The 25320-nt window shown below is 44.5% G+C and overlaps 1 protein-coding gene across 1 annotated transcript; it reads left to right on the top strand.

Moving 5' to 3' along the window:
• LOC124036265 (dihydropyrimidinase-related protein 2-like) lies at positions 1 to 24664 on the top strand. The gene is made up of 14 exons (XM_046350594.1): positions 1 to 360; positions 14010 to 14098; positions 15523 to 15707; positions 16823 to 16987; positions 17167 to 17228; positions 18011 to 18091; positions 18386 to 18454; positions 18741 to 18861; positions 19092 to 19248; positions 19452 to 19593; positions 19843 to 20013; positions 20795 to 20974; positions 21110 to 21299; positions 22441 to 24664. The coding sequence occupies exons 1-14, from the start codon at positions 319 to 321 to the stop codon at positions 22530 to 22532; spliced, it is 1746 nt and encodes a 581-aa protein (XP_046206550.1). The 5' UTR covers positions 1 to 318; the 3' UTR covers positions 22533 to 24664.
• The last annotated feature ends 656 nt before the right edge of the window (positions 24665 to 25320 follow it).

Below are 25320 nucleotides of genomic sequence, written 5' to 3'. Positions count from 1 at the left end.
CCCTCATCACCGGTTATATTCTCGCTCCCTGTTGGTGACTGACTGTCTGGACTGGCTTGGCTCAGCATTGGAACGTGAGGAAAGACTGTCAGACCGTTCAGGTTCATTCAGCAAACCTCTTTGGACGTTGGAACGGATAGAGTTATTTCACGAATTTAGTTATTGGTTCTGTTGCAGGCGATAGCTGCAGACACAATTTTGTCTGGGCGTGGACTGGTCTCAACACATCTGAGCATCCATTCCTTTCATTGCTAGCGGTCTAGTTTACATAAGTGTGGTGACTACCATAATCGAGGAGGCTGACAACGCGCCGCTAAAATGTCTGGGTACCAGGGAAAGAAAAATATCCCACGCATTACAGTGAGTATTGTGTTTTAAATGCTTATAGTTTTACAAAATGGTATGTAAAATCTTGACCGGCGATGCATGGCTGAACAAGCTAGCAGTGGGGATTACACAGTTAGCTTGCTAGCTACAGCCAGCATAGTCTGAGGAGGACTGGATCCATTTGTACAAATGCAATTTCACCACTTGCACTGCTATAATAAACAAAGACACGGTAATTGGTCATAAGAAATTGAACGCATTGTAGCTCGCTCTTGTCATTGGAATACTCATTGAGACGCGCATTTGATTCTGTGCATCATATTTTGCAGCCATTCCATATCCTACCATGTTAGACGATTTAGCCTAGCGGCAGGTTTAGGGAAAAATAATAGATGATTGGGACATTATGTACTTCTTCCTCCTTATATTCAGATTGATTATATTATACTTTTAATGCAGTATTGGTAATACTGTAGTTATAGACCTTGGGAATACCATCATATAAAATCAAATGTGAGGAAAATCCCAGCAACAATAGCATTTGTTTTAGCTAGGCCTCATTATTTTTCAAATTGTTTGGAAATATATTAATTGGATAAATATGTATTTGTCACAACAATTCGTCCTATCAACCCTAGAAAGCATTGGGTTGATTTGCCATGATGACATATGGGGATGGGGACAGTAATTGAAAGGGCAAAAAAACATTTCTATAAAGTAGGTCATTGGATGAAATCCATCCTTGCTTTTTGCTGTGATCGTGAAGGCCTGGCTTTTGACTATATGCTGAAATATACTGTAGATACAGTAATGACATTTAGGTATTTATTGCATTGAATCAAATAACAAACCACACATTTTTGTGCGTTCCTCTCTAAAATATATGAATTATTGAAATAAAAAAGGTTCTTGATAGCTGTTCATTTTTGTTTCTGCAAGGGCAGCATGGAGGGGAACTGTTATTTTCAGGCAGCTGTCGGATCTCCTTCACAACTGGAGGAGGCCTATCTAAACCCCTTACATCTCAGGCATTGCATACAAACGACTCAATTCCAGCAGCCCCCAGCCTTCAGATGACAGCATGGTGTGGCTTTAAAAGGGGACCCTGTTATTTGCATGAACTAGGCTACTCTCTCACCCCACCTAAGCAAAGAGATAAGTTATGGGATGCTGGCAATGTACATGGATTTGACTGTGGGGAGGTATGCTGAGGAGTAGTTTTGTCCGCTCTGCTGAAAAGTAATTATTATTTTAATGTTTTTTTTATCGGGGGGCGGTGCTGCAGCACCCCCAGCATCCATTCTTCCCATGGCTATGCCTAGACTAGAGGTCGACCGATTAATCGGAATGGCCTATTTCATGTTTTCATAACAATCTGAAATCGGTGTTTTTGATCGCCTATTATTATTATAAAAAAAAAAGAGACTGCCTGTTACGCGAATGCAGTAAGCCAAGGTAAGTTGCTAGCTAGCATTAAACTTATCTTTTTAAAAAACAATCAATCATAATCACTAGTTAACTACACATGGTTGATATTACTAGATATTATCTAGCGTGTCCTGCGTTGCATATAATCTGACTGAGCATACAAGTATCTAAGTATCTGACTGAGCGGTGGTAGGCAGAAGCAAGCACGTAAACATTCATTCAAACAGCACTTTCGGGCATTTTGCCAGCAGCTCTTCGTTGTGCGTCCAGCATTGCGCTGTTTATGACTTCAAACCTATCAACTCCCGAGATGAGGCTGGTGTAACCGAAGTGAAATGGCTAGCTAGTTAGCGTGCGCTAATAACATTTCAAACGTCACTCGCTCTGAGCCTTCTAGTAGTTGTTCCCCTTGCTCTGTATGGGTAAAGCTGCTTCGATGGTGGCTGTTGTCGTTGTGTTGCTGGTTCGAGCCCAGGGAGGAGCGAGTAGAGTAACGGAAGCTATACTGTTACACTGGCAATACTAAAGTGCCTATAAGAACATCCAATAGACAAATTTGAATGAAATACAAATGGTATAGAGGGAAATAGTCTTATAATTCCTATAATAACTACAACCTAAAACTTCTTACCTGGGAATATTGAAGACTCATGTTAAAAGGAACCACCAGCTTTCATATGTTCTCATGTTCTGAGCAAGGAACTGAAACGTTAGCTTTCTTACATAGCACATATTGTACTTTCTTCTCCGGCACTTTGTTTTTTGCATTATTTAAACCAAATTGAACATGTTTCATTATTTACTTGAGGCTAAATTGATTTTATTGATGTATTATATTAAGTTAAAATAAGTGTTCATTCAGTATTGTTGTAATTGTCATTATTACAAATATATATATGTTTAAATTGGCCGATTTAATCGGTATTGGCTTTTTTGGTCCTCCAATAATCGGTATTGGCTTGAAAAATCATAATCGGTCGACCTCTAGCCTAGACCTACTGAACATTTGACCTGTAGCCATAGAGATAGCCATAGAGTTGGAGGACTGTAGTGCCCTAAAGCCAGTTTTAGCATGGGGTGCGTAACCTGATTAGGGAGTCCTCCCACAGAGCTCAGAATGAAAGAATCACATTTGATTACGATAATTCATATTAACAGAACATACAAGTCGAGGATGCAATGATGTGCGGTCCTTCTTACCAAATTCTGATGTGCACACTGAAGACGCTAGAGTAACAGGCCACATTTACTTTTTCTCAGCCAACAACACGAGTAATGAACAGCAAAATCACTAGCCTATGTCAATCTACTATCCCCAATAGTAGAAAAGTTTACCTATTGTATTGGTCAGTTTGTCGAGAAGGAAATAGCCTATTCCAAACAGACTTTGGGACAGTTGTGGGAATATAGATCAGAATGTTTAGTTTAAAATGTTGATAAACTATTATTTCCTCACATTATAAGAGTAGCAATGCGCACAAGGCAGTAGGCTATGGATGAATGTTTGTTCCATAATGCAGTTAGCGGGAAAACACCGATGTCAAAGCCGCACCGCACATGCAAACGGTTTCATGTGACAGAGATGAAAATGTCTGTTAGAAATTTAGAAAGAGGGGAGTTCTAATTTTTAACAACTAACATGGGTTGCTAATATGACTAGGATTGTGCCTTTAGCTACTGGACGATGAAAAAAAGTTGATATAAAATAATTGCCTCCGGATATGGTCTGATTTTGACTGGGCTACATTGAAGCAAGGCCAAACATGCCTCATAATAATTTATAGTAAAACGTTCAGGTTTCAGACAATTAAGTGTATGTTTTCAAAGTGCATACTGTCTCCAGCCCAATGCGAAGTGGTGTGTGATGCGCTGATGAAACCTGCCTTCTGTTGCCTGTGCAGTTGCTGTTTGAGATGCTGTAGCAGCAGCTCTCGTGCTGTCGGACAGATTTTCAGCTCAAAGCCTCTGTATCTGCATTTTGTACACGTGTGATAAATAAGATACTTAATATACAGTATACATGTGCCAATTTAATTCCTCTTATGCAAATTAACCTATAGACCAATAAGCATGACTAGTCAAATGTATTTACATTGACTGGTATTTCCATCAATGAATAGGTTAAAAAGCATTCTTTCGAGAGAAAAAAAGCATTATAAAAAGCATTATTATTATTTTTTTCCTTCTCGGACAATCGGCGGACCCCAATTTTATAGACTTTTCTATTTTTTTATCGTCCAAAAGCCGGCTATTATCGGCTAATAGAAACCCTGTGTTTTACCTCAATTAGCCACAAAATCCCTAGTTTGAAAGCAACTGTTTTTCTCGAAGCTATGCGGTGCCATTTGCCCTATATTTTCCCCCACATGGGCCGGCCCCTAGCAATTTGAGTTCAACCAATGAGCTTCAGCCCCTTGCCATTTGAGCCAGATGCACATCATTCACACAGCAGAGACGGTAGTGACATAGTTCACATATCTGCACATATGTGACATAGTATGCAATTTTCAGGGACCACTTTATGCTTGTGGTCACTACTTTCAGAACTACTTGATAAAATGTATACAAAAGTACCAGAGAATCTCTTTAAGGAAGGATCACATAATTCCATCCAAGTCACCAGAAGGGATCAGCCAATAAATTATACTAGTAAAGGAAACATTCCATAACTGCAGGGGGCAGTAAATTGCCAACCGTGGCTTCATACCTATTCAAACAACACACTCTAGGTGGCAGTGTGCACCCTTTCAGTTTGTTTGCCAACTTTATTTATTTATTTTAACTAGGCAAGTCAGTTAAGAACAAATTCTTATTTACAATGACAACCTAGGCACAGTGGGTTAACTGCCTTGTTCAGGGGCAGAACGACAGATTTTTAACTTGTCAGCTTAGGGATTCGATCGAGCAACCTTTCTGTTACTGGCCCAACGCTCTAACCACTAAGCTACCTGCCGTCCCAAAACCCATAGAAGTAGCAGAATAAGAAAATGGACTACTTCAAATGGCACTGCCCATGCTCTCACGGACACCATAATGGGACAGATACTATGATGCGAAGTCTATGGCAGTAGCCTAAATAATTCCAGGAGAGTGTTTGGTACAGAATCATTTCCGTGTCACAACGATTACCCATCCACTCATCCACAGAGCCCATCCAGCTCAGCATTTTACTGGGCTCACTGTACATGAGGCAGGAGGAAGCCTTTTTAAGTGAGGATATGGATTATCATTACCTAACTAGTCATAATGCATGTTCTAAATGCCATTCAGTGGAGTGGTTGCATTTCATTTCGCTCTCATTTCATCACTGTGTCAAGAATTTTCACAGCATGGAGTTGCTCAGATTTTTCACAATTATACCCTGGGCCCAATTGTTAACAGCATTACCATGACATAAATCAATTATATGCTTGCCCTTGAGGCTTTCAATCTCAGGGATGTTTATTTCTCTGAATAAATAGTTTACCTCCACTGGTGCATTTGGGTGTGACAGAGATTCATTCTGTTTGTGAGGTGTTTATTAAAAGATGCTTCAGTTATCACCTGCCTCTGCAGTGGCAAGACATAGATTAAAACACAATACATCAGTGTTTTGCCTAGATCTCCTAAGACTATTAAAGATACAGGTATTACTATGGATGATGAACAGAGGAAGATAAGTAAGACCAGATCACTCATGGTTCTAAAAGAGGATATTGGAACCAGTGTGCTTTATTCTCTGCATTCAGGCCTGTTATTAAAAATGTTCCAGTTTGAGTCCAGAAATGTAGCATAATCTGACCCACTTGACAATAGTCTGTTAGATCATGATGGAAGAATGCCCTTTTGGACTGCCTTTAAGATTCTGAGGTTTGTCTAAAGTCTTCTCTGCGGCCATTAGTGGTTGGCTATTGGTCACTGTCTGAAGGTGGAAGTGGTCAGGTCAGGGTGCTAGCTAGGGGATACTAACATCCTGCATCTTGTGGGCTGCTGTGCAGTCTGGAGAGAGCCTCTGTCAGCCTCATTACAGAAGCTACCCAGCCCACACTGGGTAGCTTCACACTTCCTCACCGAGGAAGGCCTGATGAGAAGTAGGCCAGCCCGAGCCTACACTAACATGCTCTCCTTAGATGGAAATGGGATTATTTGTCCTACTCTTAAAGGTGCATTGTGCATAATTCACTCCTCCATTTCCTTGTTGCTAAAATTGTAATATACTGAACAAAAATATAAACGCAACATGTAAAGTGTTGGTCCCATGCACACATTTGTTTACATCCCTGTTAGTGAGCATTTCACCTTTGCCAAGGTAATCCATCCACGTTACACATGTGTGGCATATCAACAAGCTGATTAAACAGCATGCTCGTTACATAGGTGCACCTTGTGCTGGGGACAAAAGCCCACTCTAAAATGTTCAGTTTTGTCACAACACAATGCCACAAATGTTCTCAAGTTTTGAGGAAGCACGCAATTGGCATGCTGACTGCAGGAATGTCCACCAGAGCTGTTGCCAGAGAATTTAATTGTAATTCCTCTACGGTAAACCGCCTCCAACATCATTTTAGAGAATTTGTCTGTACTTCCAACCGGCCTCAACCACTAAACACATGTAATGGGGCGGCAGGGTAGCCTAGTGGTTAGAGTGTTGGACTAGTAACTGGAAGGTTGCAAGTTCAAATCCCTGAGTTGACAAGGTACAAATCTGTTGTTCTGCCCCTGAACAGGCAGTTAACCCAATGTTCCTAGGCCGTCATTGAAAATAAGAATTTGTTCTTAACTGACTTGCCTAGTTAAATAAAGATAAAAATACTTTTTTTTTAAACCATGCCAGCCCAGGACCTCAACATCCGGCTTCTTCATCTGCACAAAATCGTCTGAGACAAGCAACCCGGACCGCTGATGAAACTGTGGGTTTGCACAACCAAAGAATTTCTGCAAAAACTGTCAGAAACCGTCCCAGGGAAGCTCATTTGCGTGCTCATCATTCTCATCAGGGTCTTGACCTGACTGCAGTTCGGCATTGTAACCAACTTCAGTGGGCATATGCTCACCTTCACTGGCACTCTGGAGAAGTGTGCTCTTCACGGATGAACCCCGGTTTCAACTGTACCAGGCAGATGGCAAACAGTGTATGGCGTCGTGCTGACGAGCGGTTTTCTGTTCACAATGTTGACATCAGAATGCCCATGGTGGCGGTGGGGTTATGGTATGGGCAGGCATAAGCTACGGACAATGAACACAATTGCATTTTATTTATTGCAATTTTGATTGCACAGAGAAACCATGACGAGATTCTGAGGTCCATTGTCATGCCATTCATCCGCCACCATTACTTCATGTTTCAGCATGATAATGCACGGCCCCATGTCTGTACACAGTTCCTGTAAGCTGAAAATCTCCCAGTTCTTCCATGGGTTGCATACTCACCCAACATGTCACCCATTGAGCATGTTTGGGATGCTCTGGATTGACATGTATGACAGTGTGTTCCAGTTCCCGCCAATATTCAGCAACTTTGCACAGCCATTGAAGAGTGGGACAACATTCCACAGGCCACTATCAACAGCCACATCAACTATATGCAAAGGAGATGCTGCATGAGGCAAATGGTGATCACACCAGATACTGACTGGTTTTCTGATCCACACCCCTACCTTTTAAAATAAAAAAAAGTATCTGACCAACAGATGCGTATCTGTATTCCCAGTCATGTGAAATCCATAGATTGTAGCCAAATTCATTTGTCAGTTGACTGATTACTTATGAACTGTAACTCAGTAAAATTGTTGCATGTTGCGTTTATATTTTTGTTTAGTGTAGTTCACCTAATGTAGAGAATCATTGTACCATCTAAACTGCTGTGAAATATATTTTCAATAATATATTGTTTTTTCAGTTTGAAGCTGGTGTATAAAACCAAAAGTAAAAGATGCATTTGGTCAGGTTGCCCAAAATGTTACGTATTGCAGCTTAAGTGCATTCTCTTGGTCTTCCATTAACCCATGCCCTAGTCTACACAGCACTTTCCTCTGCATCTCAGACTGAACTAAGCTACCCCTCTGATCTGAGCTATTCTCCATGATCTGAGCTGTTTGTGATCGGGGTGGAATCTCTTATGACTTAATGTATAAAGCCTGATTCTATATGAAAGATATAGCCTAGGCTAGTATAAATGTACAATCCGAGTGCTGTCTGAGTAGATTATGGATGTGGTTGCTTTAATAGGGCTTTTCTGTTGGACATAAGCCTAGTCTTTGCACTCACATAATATGGAGACGCGTTATGAGTATGTGTTAACTGCATCACTGGTTTGACAGAGAAAGAAACAGCTCTGGTTGGGAATAGTTGGTTATGAAAACTACAGAAAGAGACAAAGAAAGAAAGATGTGGCCATAAACCTGTGTCCTTTCTTTTGAAATATTCCATGTAAACAAATCAAACTTAAATTTTTGAAAACCGTTGTGTTACTTTGTTTTTCACTTAGCTCTGCTTATGCATTGTTGTTTGGGGTTTCTTGGCAGACTAGACAATGGCCATGTCTTGGCAAAGCCCTAGTGCTGTTCTATACAGGAATGCATGCTGAGGATTCTTGTCAGGACCCGGTTACGAACCCGGGTCTCCGGAGTGAGAAACAGTCACTTAACCAACTGAGCCACGAATAGTCGGTAGAACCCAGAAGATGAGGCAGACACAGCAGTACTTGAGACGGTGTATTTAATGAAGTAAAAAGTAAAGTTCTTCAGGAAAACATGTAACTCCACAACCTCAAAAGGAATTCCACAAGAACAAAGGTAATCATCCAAGACAAAAAGGTAAATCCACAAGGTGGAAGGTATAGCACAAAAAGCCTCAAAAGATACTCAAAAACAAACAAACAAGAACAAAAAAAAACAGAATTCCACAAGAGAGTCCACCGGGATCAACAAGAGTTCACAGAGTACTAAGGATGGGTGCTAACATACAAACACAGAGCAAAGAACTGAGGAAAACGAGGCACAGGTGCAAATAATAATGGGGATCAAGGGAAAACAAAAGGTCAAAAGGCACAATGGGGGCATCTAGTGACCAAAAACCGGAACAACCCTGGCCAAATCCTGACAGAATCCCCCCCCCCTAGGAACGGCTCCTGACGTTCCTACCAGCTCTCTCAGGGTGGAGGGCCCTGAACTGACGAATGAGGTCAGGGTCCAGTATGTCTTTGGCAGGAATCCAGGAGCGCTCCTCGGGACCGTAGCCTTCCCAGTCCACCAGATACTGCCAGGACTGCTGCACCCGGCGGGAATCCATTATCCGATGGACGGTATAAGCCGGCTGGCCTCCAATGACACGAGGCGGATGGGGAGGTCTGTCTGCCGGGACAAGGGGAGAAAAAAAAACAGGTTTTAATAAGGAAATGTGAAACGTGGGATTAATCTTAAGGGATCTGGGTAAGTGTAGGCGATAAGAAACTGGGTTAGCTCTCCTGGCAACCTTAAAGGGACCAATGTATTTTTGGGACAGCTTGCGAGACTCCACCCGTAGTGGTAAGTCTCTTGTGGAGAGCCAGACTCTCTGGCCAGGGCGCAGGGTAATATAATAATAATAATATATGCCATTTAGCAGACGCTTTTATCCAAAGCGACTTACAGTCATGTGTGCATACATTCTACGTATGGGTGGTCCCGGGGATCGAATCCACTACCCTGGCGTTACAAGCGCCATGCTCTACCAACTGAGCTACAGAAGGGTAGGCCCGGGACGGCGACGTCTGTTGGCTTGGTGTTGGTACCTCTGTGAGGAACGCATAAGATTAAGACGGGTCTTCCTCCACATAAGCCGACAGCGTCTGATGAACTTCAAGGCTGAAGGCACTCTGACTTCTGCCTCCTGGTCCGGGAACAATGGAGGGGCATAGCCAAACTGACACTCGTGCGGGGACATACCAGTGGAGGAGGAGCGCAAGGTGTTGTGCGCGTATTCGGCCCAAACAATGAAGGACGACCATGTGGACGGGTTGTTACGAGTCATACATCGGAGGGTGGTTTCCAGCTCTTGATTCATCCTCTCTGTTTGGCCGTTGGACTCCGGATGGTACCCTGAAGATAGACTGGCAGAAGCCACCATGAGTTGGCAGAAGGCCTTCCAAAACCTTGAGGCGAACTGGGGACCTCTGTCAGAAACCATATCTTGAGGAATGCTGAAGACTCGGAACACATGATTAATTACCAACTCCGCCGTTTCCTTGGCAGAAGGTAACTTAGTAAGAGGGACGAACCTGGCCGCCTTAGAAAACCTGTCGATTATGACTAGGATAGTAGTATTGCCATGGGATGGAGGAAGGCCAGTAATAAAGTCCAACGACATATGGGACCAGGGTCTGTGGGGAACAGGTAAAGGGTGAAGGAGTCATTGCGGGCGGAGGTGAGAAGATTCGCCCTGGCAGCACACGGGGCAGGCATTGACGAAAGTGGCAACGTCTTCTCTTATGGTAGGCTACCAGAACTTACGCTGGATGAACTCCAAGGTGCAACCTACGCCCGGTTGACAGGTGAGGCGAGAAGAGTGCCCCCACAGAAGGACCTGAGTCCTCACTGCCTTGGGGACAAACAACCGATTGGCAGGACCTCCTTTCGGGTCCGGTTCAATAGCTTGAGCTCGTCTCACGGTATCCTCAACTTGCCACGAGATCGGAGCCACGATCTTAGCAGCAGGAAGGACAGGCATGTCCGTGTCATCTCGAATGGCAGGAGCGTAGACTCGGGACAGGGCATCCGGTTTGAGATTCTTCGACCCGGGCCGATAGGTGAGGATAAACTGGAATCGATTGAAGAAAAGAGACCATCTAGCTTGTCTAGAGTTCAACCGCTTCGCCTGCTGGATATACTCCAGACTTTACTCCAGACTTGAAACGGGTGAGAAGCCCTCTCGATCCAGTGTCTCCATTCCTTCAATGCCATCTTAACCGCTAGGAGTTCACGATCCCCCACATCGTAGTTCCTCTCAGCCGGGGTAAGCCGGTGTGAGAAGAAAGCGCACGGATGAAGCTTCTTGTCTTCACCCCTCTGAGACAGGACAGCTCCAACACCAACCTCTGAGGCGTCTACCTCCACCACAAACGGTTCATCCGTAGTCGGTAGTATCAGGATGGAAGCAGAGAGGACGCGCTGCTTGAGTCCTTGGAAGGCCGTCTCAGCTTCTCTTCCCCACAAAAACCTTGCATTGCCACCCTTGGTTAAAGCTGAGAGAGGGGCTGCCACCAAGCTGAAGTTCTTGATGAACTTGCGGTAAAAGTTAGTGAAGCCCAGGAAACGCTGAACTTCCTTAACGGATTTGGGGGTGGGCCAATCCGCTACCGCCCCTACCTTCCTGGGGTCCATTTGGACTCGACCGGGTTCCACTACAAATCCCAGGAATTGTACTCGGGATGAATGGAATTCACATTTTTCCGGCTTAACGTACAGATGGCTGTCTAGGAGGCGTTTGAGTACTTGTCTGACATGTTTTGTGTGTTCTTGAAGAGAGCTCGAAAAGATGAGGATGTCATCCAAGTAAACGAACACAAATATGTTAAGCATATCCCTAAGCACATCGTTTATGAGCGCTTGGAACACCGCTGGGGCGTCGGTCAGGCCGAAGGGCATCACCAAGTATTCATAGTGACCAGTAGGCGTGTTGAAAGCGGTCTTCCACTCGTCACCAGGTCTGATCCGCACAAGATGGTATGCGTTCCGCAGGTCAAGCTTAGTGAAAACAACTGCTTCATGGAGCAGCTCGAAGGCTGTGGCCATAAGGGGTAGCGGGTAACGGTTACGGACGGTTATGGCATTGAGTCCCCAGTAGTCGATGCAAGGACGTAATCCACCGTCTTTCTTGGCCACAAAAAAAAACCCTGCTCCCGCCGGGGAGGTGGATGGACGCATGAGGCCTGCTTCCAGAGCGTCCTTGATGTAGGTATCCATAGCAGCTCGTTCGGGTGGAGATAGGGAAAAGATCCGACCCCTGGGGGGCAAGTGCCCGGAAACAGTTCGATGGGGCAATCATAAGGTCTATGGGGTGGTAGCATGGTGGCCCTCTGTTTGCTAAATACCAGTTTGAGGTCATGGTAACACTCGGGAACTCGGGTCAGGTCGATGGATTCTAAAGATTCGGGAGTAGAACTCGGGGAATTCGGGAAAATACAAGTAGCTTGGCACGTAGGATCCCACTGCTTGATAGTGCCCACTCGGAACAGGAGATCAAGTGAAAGTTCATCAATTCCTGGTGTTGTGAAACTGAAAGTCGCAAGGAGGTAGTGACATGAGTGACAAGTCCAGATCCCAAAGGGCTTCCATCCAATGTAGTAACCCTCATGGGGTCACTTAGAGGTTCAGAGGGAACGCCATTCTCCTTCGCCCAGACACCATCCATGAAGTTACCTGCGGCTCCAGAGTCTACCAAGGCTTGAAGGTGAAGCTTGTGGTTGTCCCAGGAAAGGGTGACTGGAATGAGCAGACGGGAGTTGGACGGATGGGAGGAGGTTATGTTTCCCGTTACAGTTCCCCCCCGGTCTGTACGGGACAGAGCGTTTCCCTGGAGCCCGGGACACGTGGAACGGAAATGGCCCGGTTTGCCGCAATATAGACAGCGTCGCTCCCTCATCCGGCGGTCTCTCTCAGCCTGGGAGATGCGTCCAATCTGCATGGGTTCCGGTGGAGCCAGCGAGGATAAAGGTGGGGACTCGGAGCTGGGACTGATAGGGGCTAGAGGTCTACGGTTGAGTTCTCTCTCTCTCAGACGCTGGTCAATGCGTGAGGCCAACTTGATCAGGGACTCGAGATTGTCCGGTGGTTCCTGAGTGGCAATTTCATCTTGGATAGTGTCGGAAAGGCCTTTCAGAAAGCACACCGTGAGCGCCTCGTTGTTCCAGCCACTAGCTGCTGCCACCGTGCGGAACTGGATGGCATAGTCCGTCACGCTGCGCCGACCTTGGTGGAGAGTCAGGAGCTGTTTGGCTGAGTCAGGACCACTGCTTGGGCCTTGAAACACTCGTTTGAATTCCTCAGCAAAGGCAGAGTAGCTGGCACAGCAGGAACTATGGGCATCCCACACAGCAGTAGCCCAGGCCAGGGCTTTTTCCGACAGCAGGGTGATGATATATGCGATCTTAGACCGGTCGGTGGGGAACGACGAGGGTTGCAGCTCGAAGGAGAGAGAACATTGGGTGAGAAATCCTTTACAAGCACTTGGATCACCTGAGAACCGTTGGGGAGGTGGAAGACGAGGTTCAGCCAGAGGGTTAACTGCCATGGGTACGTGAATCTGAGGTACTGGGATGGGAACTGTTGCCGGGGTAAGTCGATCAGATATCTGCTTTATGGAAGTCAGCATCTCTGACAGAAGATGAGAATGTCTAGCCATTAAGGCCTCTTGCTGAACCAGGGCGGCTTCGTGGCGTTGGACAGTCTCCTGGTGGTGGGACAGCATGGCAACAAGGTCCTGGGAACTGGCTGCCTCTGGGTTCATTTTTGGCTCTGTGTTTCTGTCAGGACCCGTTTACGAACCCAGGTCTCCAGAGTGAGAAACAGTCACTTAACCAACTGAGCCACGAATAGTCGGCAGAACCCAGAAGATGAGGCAGACACAGCAGTACTTGAGACGGTGTATTTAATGAAGTAAAAAGTAAAGTTCTTCAGGAAAACATGTAACTCCACAACCTCAAAAGGAATTCCACAAGAACAAAGGTAATCATCCAAGACAAAAAGGTAAATCCACAAGGTGGAAGGTATAGCACAAAAAGCCTCAAAAGATACTCAAAAACAAACAAACAAGAACAAAAAAAACAGAATTCCACAAGCGAGTCCACCGGGATCAACAAGAGTTCACAGAGTACTAGGGCTGGGTGCTAACATACAAACACAGAGCAAAGAACTGAGGAAAACAAAGGGTTTAAATACAATCAGGGGAAACGAGGCACAGGTGCAAATAATAATGGGGATCAAGGGAAAACAAAAGGTCAAAAGGCACAATGAGGGCATCTAGTGACCAAAAGCCGGAACAACCCTGGCCAAATCCTGACAAATCTATCCTTTTGTGCAGCTTGTTCGTTAGCTACTCATGGAACGCCTCTGTGCTTCTATTCAGTGTGGTTCTGTTAAAGCTCTCCTGGACGGATGGATGTGCCAGGGTTGAGTATTGGCTAGTTTACCTTTCATGGCAAATATGTTCAATGTGGAATATGCTTTTTAATCAATGGGTTGTGGTACTCACTGCTATAAATACAATCAAGTCCAATATAAATGAAATTCTTCCCACAGAGTGATCGTCTCCTAATCAAAGGTGGGAAGATTGTGAATGATGACCAGTCTTTCCTTGCTGACATCTATATGGAGGATGGCGTCATCAAGTAAGTCCTAATAGTTAGAGTGCCATTTTCTTGCCTGCACCTTTGTTGGTTATATAAACTCAGTAAAATAAGAAACGTCCCTTTTTCAGGACCCTGTCTTTCAAAGATAATTAGTAGAAATCCAAATACCTTCACATATCGTCATTGTAAAGGGTTTTAACACTGTTTCCCATGCTTGTTCAATGAACCATAAACAATTAATGAACACGCATCTGTGGAACGGTTGTTAAGACACTAACAGTTTACAGATAGTAGGCAATTAAGGTCACAGTTATGAAAACTTAGGACACTAAAGAGGTCTTTCTACTGACTCGTGTAACAACACCTGCACAGGATCGGTACATCCGAACATCACACCTGCAGGACAGGTACAGGATGGCAACAACAACTGCACGAGTTACACCAGGAACACACAATCCCTACATCAGTGCTCAGACTGTCCGCAATAGGCTGAGAGAGGCTGGACTGAGGGCTTGTAGGCCTGTTGTAAGGCAGGTCCTCACAAGACATCACTGGCAACAACGTCGCCTATGAGCACAAACCCACCGTCGCTGGACCAGACAGGACTGGCAAAAAGTGCTCTTCACTGACGAGTCGCGGTTTTGTCTCACCAGGGGTGATGATCGGATTGCGTTTATCGTCGAAGAAATGAGCGTCACACCGGCGCCTGTACTCTGGAGCGACATCGATTTGGAGGTGGAGGGTCCGCCATGGTCTGGGGCGGTGTGTCACAGCATCATCGGACTGAGCTTGTTGTAATTGCAGGCAATCTCAACACTATGCGTTACAGGGAAGACATCCACCTCCCTCATGTGGTACCCTTCCTGCAGGCTCATCCTGACATGACCCTCCAGCATGACAATGCCACCAGCCATACTGCTCATTCTGTGCGTGATATCCTGCAAGACAGCAATGTCAGTGTTCTGCCATGGCCAGTGAAGAACCCGGATCTCAATCCCATTGAGCACGTTTGGGACCTGTTGGATCAGAATGTGAGGGCTAGGGCCATTCCCCCCAGAAATGTCCAGGAACTTGCAGGTGCCTTGGTGGAAGAGTGGGGTAACATCTCACAGCAAGAACTGGCAAATCTGGTGCAGTCCATGAGGAGGAGATGCACTGCAGTACTTAATGCAGCTGGTGGCCACACTGGATACTGCTTGTTACTTTTGACCCCCCCTTTGTTCAGGGACACATTATTCCATTTCTGTTAGTCACATGTGTGTGGAACTTGTTCAGTTTATGTCTCAGTTGTTGAATCTTGTTATGTTCATACAAATATTTACACATGTTAAGTTTGCTGAAAATAAACGCAGTTGACGGTGAGAGGACGTTTCTTTTTTTGCAGAGTTTATATGTAGAAAATCTGTATATTGTTTTGTAATACCTTTTGATAATTTCTCTCAATCTGTTTCTTCTTCTCTCAGGCAAATTGGAGAGAACCTGATTGTTCCTGGTGGGGTGAAGATCATTGATGCCCATGGGCACATGGTGATTCCCGGGGGCATAGATGTGCACACACGCTTCCAGATGCCAGACAGGGGCATGGTGTCAGCAGATGACTTCTACCAGGGCACCCGAGCTGCTCTGGCTGGGGGAACCACCATGATCAGTATGTACTAATGAAATGGCATACTTGACAGAAACCCATAATACATGTGATGTCTAGGTAGATTCTGACTTACTGATACTTGGTACTGACATCCTAGATGGTAAATTGCTGAAGTTGGTAACGGAATAATTTTTTCCCCTGTTTGTCGCATTTTCAATTTAAGCTTAGAAGACGGTGTGTGCCCTCAGGCCTGGAGGAAGGGAAAAGGTCATTACACGGCCAAAGAATAGCAAATCACCCTTTGGTTGGCTGTTTGAACCATTAATCGGCCTGTTAATAGTGTTTAGCAAACTTTTGGAAATCACTTTTGACCAAATACAATGTTATTTTACAGAAAACAACAGACTTTCAGCATGCTTATAAGGAAGGGCACTCAACATGCTTGAAACTGACATAATTGACTAATGATTGGCCGAAAGCAATTGATAATAATAAGATTGTGGGAGCTGTTTTTTTAGATTTCAGTGCAGCTTTTGATATCATTGCTCATAACCTATTGCTGACAAAACGTAGGTTTTATGGATTTATATTATCTGCCTTATCATGGATTGAGAGTTACCTATCTAATAGAACAGAGGGTTTTCTTTAATGGAAGCCTCTCTAACATGCTGACCAGACGGCCTGCGTGTGTCCGTCCGTCATTGCGCGCATGTTGATTTGAGGAGAGATTGACTGCATCACTATTGGTCTTTGTGCGAGGTGTTGATGGGTTAAAGGTACAGAACTGTCTGTTCAAGCAGTTTGCACACATTTCGGGCACTCATCAGTACAACACAAGACATGCAGGCAGAGGTTTCTTCACAGTGCCCTGGTCCAGAACAGAGGCTGGGAAACGTACAGTTTTAAATAGTCATGACTACATGGAACTCTCTGCCACCCCGCTAACAGTACAATAGATAAAAGAACACCTTACAGGGACAATATTTTGTACTGTATTTTTAATTGTGTTATGTATTTTCTTTGTTGTGTTTTGTTTCCTGTTTGGACCCCAGGAGGAGTAGCCAATACCAGGTGTTCACATTGTCTCATGATTTTTAATATATCTGGCCTCTGTAAAATGTGATAATGTTAATGCTAGTGTGTTTTCAATGGTGTGTGTTTGTGTGTGTGTGTAGTTGATCATGTGGTTCCAGAACCTGGTGTGAGCCTGCTGGCAGCGTTCAACCAGTGGAGGGAATGGGCCGACAGCAAGTCCTGCTGTGACTACTCTCTGCATGTGGACATCACTAACTGGCACAAGGGCATGCAGGAGGAGATGGAGAGCCTGGTGAAGGACCATGGTACGCCGCTAACACAATTACACAACCCATTCTCTCTACATTCACTCATGTCAGGGGGTTGGGGCAGTTATTACTTCTACTAAGACTCTTTCTGGTTTATTTCCTTCCTGTGACTGTCCTTTCCTCTCCCTTTTCTATCCTTTTATTGCTACTATTGCTCATAAGTTTTCTATCTTTAGGTGTCAACTCTTTCCTGGTCTATTTGGCTTATAAGGATGTTTTCCAACTTTCCGACTCCCAGGTACGATTTGAAGCATTTCAGATTGGTATGATTTACTGGCGACGGATGGAGGAGTCAACATTTCTGGAGGCTTGTGCCTTTTTAAAGTAATGATTGAATTGCACTTTGTGTAGCTAAATTGCATGACAGAATGATATTCTGTATTACATTTCTGATAAACTCTTTGGAGGCTGAATCCTAACTATAGATTAGCAGGCGTAAAAAGTAGTTGTTGACGTAAAATGGGGGATTTGCACGAGTGTTCACGTTACGCCTGCGTATCTTGCTTGCTACAGTACATCACTGCTCCAAACATTCAGAGATTATTGTAGACCTCTTCACCTCTTCTGGAAAGTCTACTGCTTTCTGAATGCTAGGTAAAGGATTGTCTGTCTGGGGTGAATGATCACTTCCATGTGCCTCATGTCTTTCTGTGAGAGCTTTGTTATGGGCCAATATTGAGTTTCCCCACTCAGCACAGGCTGGTTAGTGTTTAGGACTGACACTGGGGATGACAACACGTGGCAACACGTGCTGAAAGATTGCCTGACCGTTTCCTGTGGCCTATTGCAGCTGTGAATAGCTAGTTGATTGCCGTGGGAATTCGGAGTTGAACAAAGTGGTCCAAGCTAAAGAGAGAAGTGGAGTAAATGAACTAATCTGTGCATTTAGCACTCTCCTTCTGATTCTGATTCTCATCCCAACACGTGTTGCTCTGATAAAGAGATCTCCAGTCATCTTGTAAATGTCCTCATTGCTAAAGCCTGCCCTGCGTGTGACCGGCTGCTTTCCTCCTCCTGTAGATGTACGAGGTGTTCGGTGTCATCAGAGACCTGGGTGCCATCGCTCAGGTGCACGCAGAGAACGGGGACATCATTGCCCAGGTAACAGAACCTCTAATAAACCCTATCACCGTGTCCCAGCTTGCCTTCTCCGATGGCCAAGCGCAGGTAGCCTAAGGGTTAGAGCGTTGCACCTGTAACTGAAAGGTTGCTGGTTCGAATACCCGAGGTGAAAAATAGGATGATATACCATTGAGCAAAGCACTTATCCCTAGGTTGTTCTAGGGGTGCCGTACTACTATGGCTGACCCTGTAAAACAACACATTTCACAGTTTTATTGTATGTGGCAATAAATTATATATTTTTTAAAAAGCTGTTGTCTGATGTGTTTGCAGGAGCAGTGCAGGATCCTGGAGCTGGGCATCACTGGCCCTGAGGGTCATGTACTGAGCCGCCCAGAGGAGGTAAGTATGACCTCTGGCCAGGTCCTGTGCTTCTATCAGCCTTCTGCTTGTATTTTATGTGTGCCTTTGGTTGCTTTACATGGACATTAGGTAAGAGGCTGTATGATATTAACAGAATTCAATACAGATGTAAATTAATGAGGCAAGTGTCTGAGTGTTCTTTCCTATGCTTGCTTCTTCCAGAATGCCGAGAAGCACTAAAGCTAGTCTGTAACTCAACATGAAGGTCACTGAGTCTGGTCTGTTTGGACTGAAGTCCCTCTCTCTGTGTCTGTCTGGTGTGTAGGTGGAGGCAGAGGCAGTCAACCGGTCAGTCACTGTGGCCAATCAGACCAACTGCCCCCTGTACATCACCAAGGTGATGAGCAAGAGTGCTGCTGACGTCATCGCCCTGGCCAGGAAAAAGGGTACTAGTAAAAAGGAGAAAGAAGTGTGGTGATGGACTACTGCAACATGTTTTTGTATTGATTGTTCTCTGTGGTTATAGATACACTAAATGTCAAATCCCACATAAATGATTCCACTTGTAAATCAGTCCTGGCTTGCAGACCGGGCACGAGCACTCTGAGGTGTATAGAACACTGACTCTCCCTGCCATGCTGACCTCGTGTTTTGCTGTGTTTCTGTGGTACTCTAGGCGCTGTGGTGTATGGAGAGCCCATCTCTGCCAGCCTGGGCACGGACGGCACCCACTACTGGAGTAAGAACTGGGCCAAGGCAGCTGCCTTCATCACCTCCCCACCCCTCAGCCCCGACCCCACCACCCCTGACTATCTCAACTCACTGCTCTCCTGGTAGGTACACCATTTACACTATGTACCTTTATTCAACACAGAGCTATGCAGTAATCATGTGTTACTTACGCACATCTTCCACCAGAGGGCGGTATGACATCCTAGCCTCCTGGAAAGTCGTATCACTCAAGACAGAAAGATCAAACATAAGACCTGTCAGTAGTCTCTCTCCCTCTTCCCCTCCATCCTTTGTTCCTTTCCAGTGGTGACCTGCAGGTGACTGGTAGTGCTCATTGCACGTTCCACACCTCCCAGCGTGCCGTGGGTAAAGACAACTTCACCCTCATCCCAGAGGGCACCAACGGCACTGAGGAGAGACTCTCCCTCATCTGGGACAAGTGTGTGGTGAGGCACACTACTGACTTTTCTGCCGGGTTTCCTACCATCAAACATACCCCAATCACACATGCTTCTTTTAAATGTATCCTGTTATTGTAAATAGACACAGATATTGTGGTATTAACAATCAATCTACTTTCCCTGTTTGTGCCACAGTTATTCATGTAATCAAGCGGTTGTCTCAGTTGGTGGTGAATGTTTGCAGCTGTTTTGTTAGAAAGGAAGTGACAGCGCCTTGTCTTCTGATTCCCTTAGGTGACTGGAAAAATGGATGAGAACCAGTTTGTGGCTGTGACCAGCACCAATGCAGCTAAGATCTTCAACCTGTACCCCCGTAAGGGCCGCATCGCTGTGGGCTCTGACGCCGACCTGGTCCTCTGGGACCCAGATGTCAGCAAGGTCATCTCTGCCAAGAGCCACAACGTGGTAAGAGCCTGGCCAACCCACACTGTATTGACCATGTCATGGTATTTATACATGGTTTTAGTCACACCTACTGTATGTAGGACTCATTTTCATATGAAACATTGAAGCTCTTTTACCAACAAAGCTTTCATCCAACCTAAACAAGTAAAAATCTACTCACCCGAAATGGCTTTTCACAGAACACCTCATGCTGTTTGGTAGCCTAGCGGTTAGAGCGTTCGGCCAGTAACTTGTCGGTTTGGGTTTGAATACCCAAGCCGGCAAGGTGAAACATCTGTTGATGTGCCCTTGAGCAATGTGCTTAATCATAATTTGGTCCGGGGCGCTGTAATTGCTATGTCTGACGCTGTAAAACGTCATATTTCATTGCACCTATCTATCTGGTGTGACAAACGATTTGTATTGTTCTTTTTTTATCGCTCACTGAGTCATCACTACTCATCATTTAGAGGAGCTAGCTGGCTATATTATGGCACTAGTTTCCCAGTAGGATGTCAGCTGAATGTCAGTGACTCACTGTGTAACAGTGTAACAGTCAGTCTTTCTCTCTGGGCATCTATGTTGATGTGATTGATGGCCATCACCATGCTGGCACAAGTCATTGAAAGACTAAGGCCCAGACTGAAGTTCATATTGAAAAAGGCCTCAACTTGTTTAAATGTGTTGTTGTTTTGTGCATGTGATAATCGTGTAGTCATGGTGTTCTCTTTCTATGTTATTTGCCCTCTTGTACTGTGCCAGTCTATTTGTCACTGTTCTCATCAGAGCTGTTCTTCTGCAGGCGGTGGACTATAATATCTTTGAGGGCATTGAGGTGCGTGGAGCCCCCCTGGTGGTGATCAGCCAGGGTAAAATCGTGTTGGAAGAGGGCGACCTCCATACCACTGAGGGATGTGGGCGATATGTGAGCCGCAAGCCCTTCCCTGACCATGTCTACAGGAGGATAAAGGCTCGCAGCAGGGTGAGTCTATAGTGCTGTGAAATTGGCACAGAATAGATTGTTTATGACCATTCCCACTGACAGTGATGATCGCAGAACTCGAACAGCCGAACTGATACTGTCATCTTGTCTGTCTCTCTGTTTGTCTCCTCCAAGCTGACGGAGCTGAGGGGGGTCCCCAGGGGTCTCTATGACGGGCCAGTGTGTGAGAATGTGACACCTAAGGTAATGACTCCGGTCACCTCAGTGAAGACCTCTCCAGCCAAGCTGCAGCAGCAGCAGCAACAGCATCAGCAGGGTCCTCAGCCAGTTCGCAACCTGCACCAGTCTGGCTTCAGCCTGTCTGGTGAGTACAGCTCAAAATGTCTCACAGCTCTTACATGGAACATCAGTAGGAATAGCATAATACTAAGACATGTACAGTTGTGGCCAAAAGTTTTGAGAATGACACAAATATACATTTTCACAAAGTTTGCTGCTTCAGTGTCTTTAGATATTTTTGTCAGATGTTACTATGGAATACTTAAGTATAATTACAAGCATTACATACGTGTCAAAGGCTTTTATTAACAATTATATGAAGTTGATGCAAAGAGTCAATATTTGCAGTGTTGACCCTTCAATCTGCCCTGGCATGCTGTCAATTAACTTCTGGGCCACATCCTGACTGATGGCAGCCCATTCTTGAATAATCCATGCTTGGAGTTTGTCAGAATTTGTGGGTTTTTGTTTGTCTACCTGCCTCTTGAGGATTGACCACAAGTCCTCAATGGGATTAAGGTCTTGGGAGTTTCCTGGCCATGGACCCAAAATATGGACCCAAGATGTTTTGTTTCCCGAGCAACTTAGTTATCACTTTTGCCTTATGGCAAGGTGCCCCATCATGCTGGAAAAGGCATTGTTCGTCACCAAGCTGTTCCTGGATGGTTGGGAGAAGTTGCTCTCGGAGGATGTGTTGTTACCATTCTTTATTCATGGCAACCCCCACGTGAATGGTCTCAGTATGCTTTACTGTTGGCATGACACAGGACTGATGGTAGCGCTCACCTTGTTTTCTCCGGACAAGCTTTTTTCCGGATGCCCCAAACAATCGGATAGGGGATTCATCAGAGAAAATGACTTCACCCCAGTCCTCAGCAGTCCAATCCCTGTACCTTTTGCAGAATATCAGTCTGTCCCTGATGTTTTTCCTGGAGAGAAGTGGCTTCTTTGCTGTCTTTTTTGACACCAGGCCATCCTCCAAAAGTCTTTGCCTCACTGTGCGTGTAGATATACTCACACCTGCCTGCTGCCATTCCTGAGCAAGCTCTGTACTGGTGGTGCCCCGATCCCGTAGCTGAATCAACTTTAGGAGACGGTCCTGGCACTTGCTGGACTTTCTTGGGCGCCCTGAAGCCTTCTTCACAACATTTGAACCGCCCTCCTTGAAGTCTCATTCAAATCCCCTTTAAGATTTGACTTTTTTTCTCTCTATCTCTCATGCCCAGGTGCACAGGTTGATGATAATATTCCTCGCCGCAACACCCAGCGCATCGCGGCGCCCCCTGGTGGGAGGTCGAACATCACCAGCCTGGGTTAAGCTCTCCTGTCAGCTGAGCCAGAGAGGAGATGAGCGGGAGAATCCACCCCAACTCCCAGACAAACCACCACAACCAACGCTTCATCTAATGTGATCCTTCTCCCTGACTCAACTGCACCCTGGTCAAAAACACTTCATCTTCATCCATATTTAACAGCTCTGTCACCTCATTCAAAGAAAAAAAAAGTGATAGCACTCAATGTTTTGTTTTGTATGACCTATATGCCACCTTCATTTAAAGGAAGAGTCCAGTGAATTTAGACCTCTTGATGTTTTACAGTTTTGTGACAAATATATTTATATCCCATTTAAGTTTGGGCTTTGTTTACATTTAGGCTTTTAATTGTACAAGAGGAACTGTGGATTGCAGTCGTGACATTTGATGTATCTGTTATTTAATGGGCCTTGACACGCATTGTTTCCAAGAAGTGATAAATGTCGTTATGAACTACGGAGACACTGAATTGAATCATTGTCAAAGACACGTGGCATATTTTATTAAAATACATCTTATTGTTTTCCTTCTATCCTATAAGTGAATGGAATGGTTTCTTGCATTTGGCATAATTTTAAGGCTTTAGAGTAGTGTCGTTTAAGTAACTGAGAGGACCTTTTAACCGCTCTGTCAGTTTGCAGTATTTGAATGACTTTAAACAGCTGTGAGTTCTTGGTATTATGCTCCCAGTCTTTCTGGTCAGCATTACCACAGAAGTTTCAGCTGAACAAATTCACTTTAATCTTCCTTTCTCTCATTACTGCACTTTTTGTATTGTTGTAATATTTTTGTTGTTAATATTCTACATTTTCAATCGTGTCTAGAGCTAAAACACTACTGTAATCTCTGAAATATTGACTATTAGATCTTAGCTTGTTTGCTGATGGAATGCACAGAAGTCAAAGGTGAGAGTATTGTAGGGTTAAACCATTCATCTCCTCACTCAGAACACCTTTGACACAAAGCATGCACAATACATGGCAGCAGGGAGAACCTTTGGCAAAAAAACAAACAGACGAGAGACATTTTGCCTCTTATTTCATCCTTTATTTTTCTCTAGCTTTCCAAAGTTAAAGCTCGCCAAGACACCAGGCTTCCTATAATCACACTGCTGTTTATTTCTAATGACACTGACAGCCATGCTGGATAGAAGGTTGCCCCTAGCAACCTCTCTGGTGCTATTTGTTCAATGTGCAGATGGTGGTGCCTACTTTTTCCACTCAACCACACAAATTCAAGCTTTGTGAAAACCACTTTACGGGGGAAGCGGGGTTAGCTCTTACCATTCCTCCATCATGGTCTCATACGTCACAGGTCTTCATTTTCTATCTGCTAAAGTGCAAAAGGTGAATCTGAAAAAGTTGATTTGTATTAGATGTTTGTTTTAGTTATTTTTCAGAATGTTTGTTCAATATCACTTGCCTGCCTATTCTATAAAGTATTGATTGATTGCACACTATATGAACCATGTATTTATGAAAAATATCTTAAGCACTGTCAGTGACAAAGCTAGTACAAGTGGTGCTTTGAGATCCAGTGAAAAAAAGCTATGATAATGACATCCATTATTTACAGTGTGCCGGTTATGTGGTTTGACTCCTGTCCTTATTGTTGGAGACATTAGAATAGCATCTCCTTGTAGCTCTGTGAGTGTTGACGATGAGAGCCACTTTTAACAGGTGCTCCATCATCACTCTCTTTATCCTCTTACCTATTCACATTAGACCCCACTGTTAGTGCCACTCATCAGGGTATGGACAATGTTAGTTAACCACTCACTAAGCACTCACTGTGTGAAAGGTACAGTAGAGACCTTTTACAGTAGGCTCCTTATTCATTGATCAGTTATCTGTATAGCATTGTATTCTTTCCTCCTTGCCTTGTTTAGGTACAGGTCATCATGCCAAGCTTGTATGTGATGTAAGTGAATTGCAGATGGAGAGGTTTCCTATAGTGTTTATTTTTAATTTCTGAAGTTTAGCACTGTCATTGCCCTCTCTGCCCTGCCATCTAGTGATAAACTGTTGACCATGTATGTTTTGTAGGCTACTGGGATTTTGGGGTACTTACTCCTGACGGCATTGAATCCCATCGGTGTTGATGTAAATGGTTTTAAACATTAAAAAATTCAACAAAACTTTGTCTCTAACAGTTATTGTGCTAGCAGATACTGGTTTAGTTTTGGTCATAAAATACAGGAACAACTTTGGTTTTAGAAGTGTGGGAGGGGCATACACATATAGTCAAGTTTGGACACCTACTCATTCCAGGTTTTTTCATTATTTTGACTATTTTCTACATTGTAGAATAATAGTGAAGACATCAAAACTGAAATAACACATATGGAGTCATGTAGTTATCAAAAAACTGTTAAACAAATCAAGATATATTTTAGATTCTTCAAAGTAGCCACCCTTTGCCTTGATGGCAGCTTTGCACACTTGGCATTCTCTCAACCAGCTTCATGAGGTAGTCACCTGGAATGAATTTCAATTAACAGGTTTGCCTTGTAAGAGAGTTTGAGCCAATCAGTTGTGTTGTGACAAGGTAAGGTGGTATACAGAAGATATCCCTAAGTCCATATTGTGGAAAGAACAGCTTAAATAAGTAAAGAGAAACAACAGTCCAACATTAATTTAAAACAAGGTCAGTCAATCCAGAAGATTTCAAGAATTCTGAAAGTTTCTTCAAGTGCAGTCACAAAAACCATCAAGAACTATGATAACTGGCTCTCATGAGGACCGCCACAGGAAAGGAGGACCCAGAGTTACTTCTGCTGCAGAGGATAAGTTC

The sequence above is a fragment of the Oncorhynchus gorbuscha genome, linkage group LG05, assembly GCF_021184085.1.
Source record: "Oncorhynchus gorbuscha isolate QuinsamMale2020 ecotype Even-year linkage group LG05, OgorEven_v1.0, whole genome shotgun sequence".
In the NCBI taxonomy this organism is placed as follows: Eukaryota; Metazoa; Chordata; class Actinopteri; order Salmoniformes; family Salmonidae; genus Oncorhynchus; species Oncorhynchus gorbuscha.
This window is presented reverse-complemented; position numbering and strand designations above follow the sequence as displayed.

Coding starts and splice junctions, on each gene's coding strand:
- LOC124036265 (XM_046350594.1), top strand. CDS start 319: ATGTCTGGGTACCAGGGAAAGAAAAATATCCCACGCATTACA. Junction 15,708..16,822: donor TGGGGGAACCACCATGATCA/GTATGTACTAAT, acceptor GTGTGTGTGTAG/TTGATCATGTGGTTCCAGAA. Junction 20,014..20,794: donor CTGCCAAGAGCCACAACGTG/GTAAGAGCCTGG, acceptor GTTCTTCTGCAG/GCGGTGGACTATAATATCTT.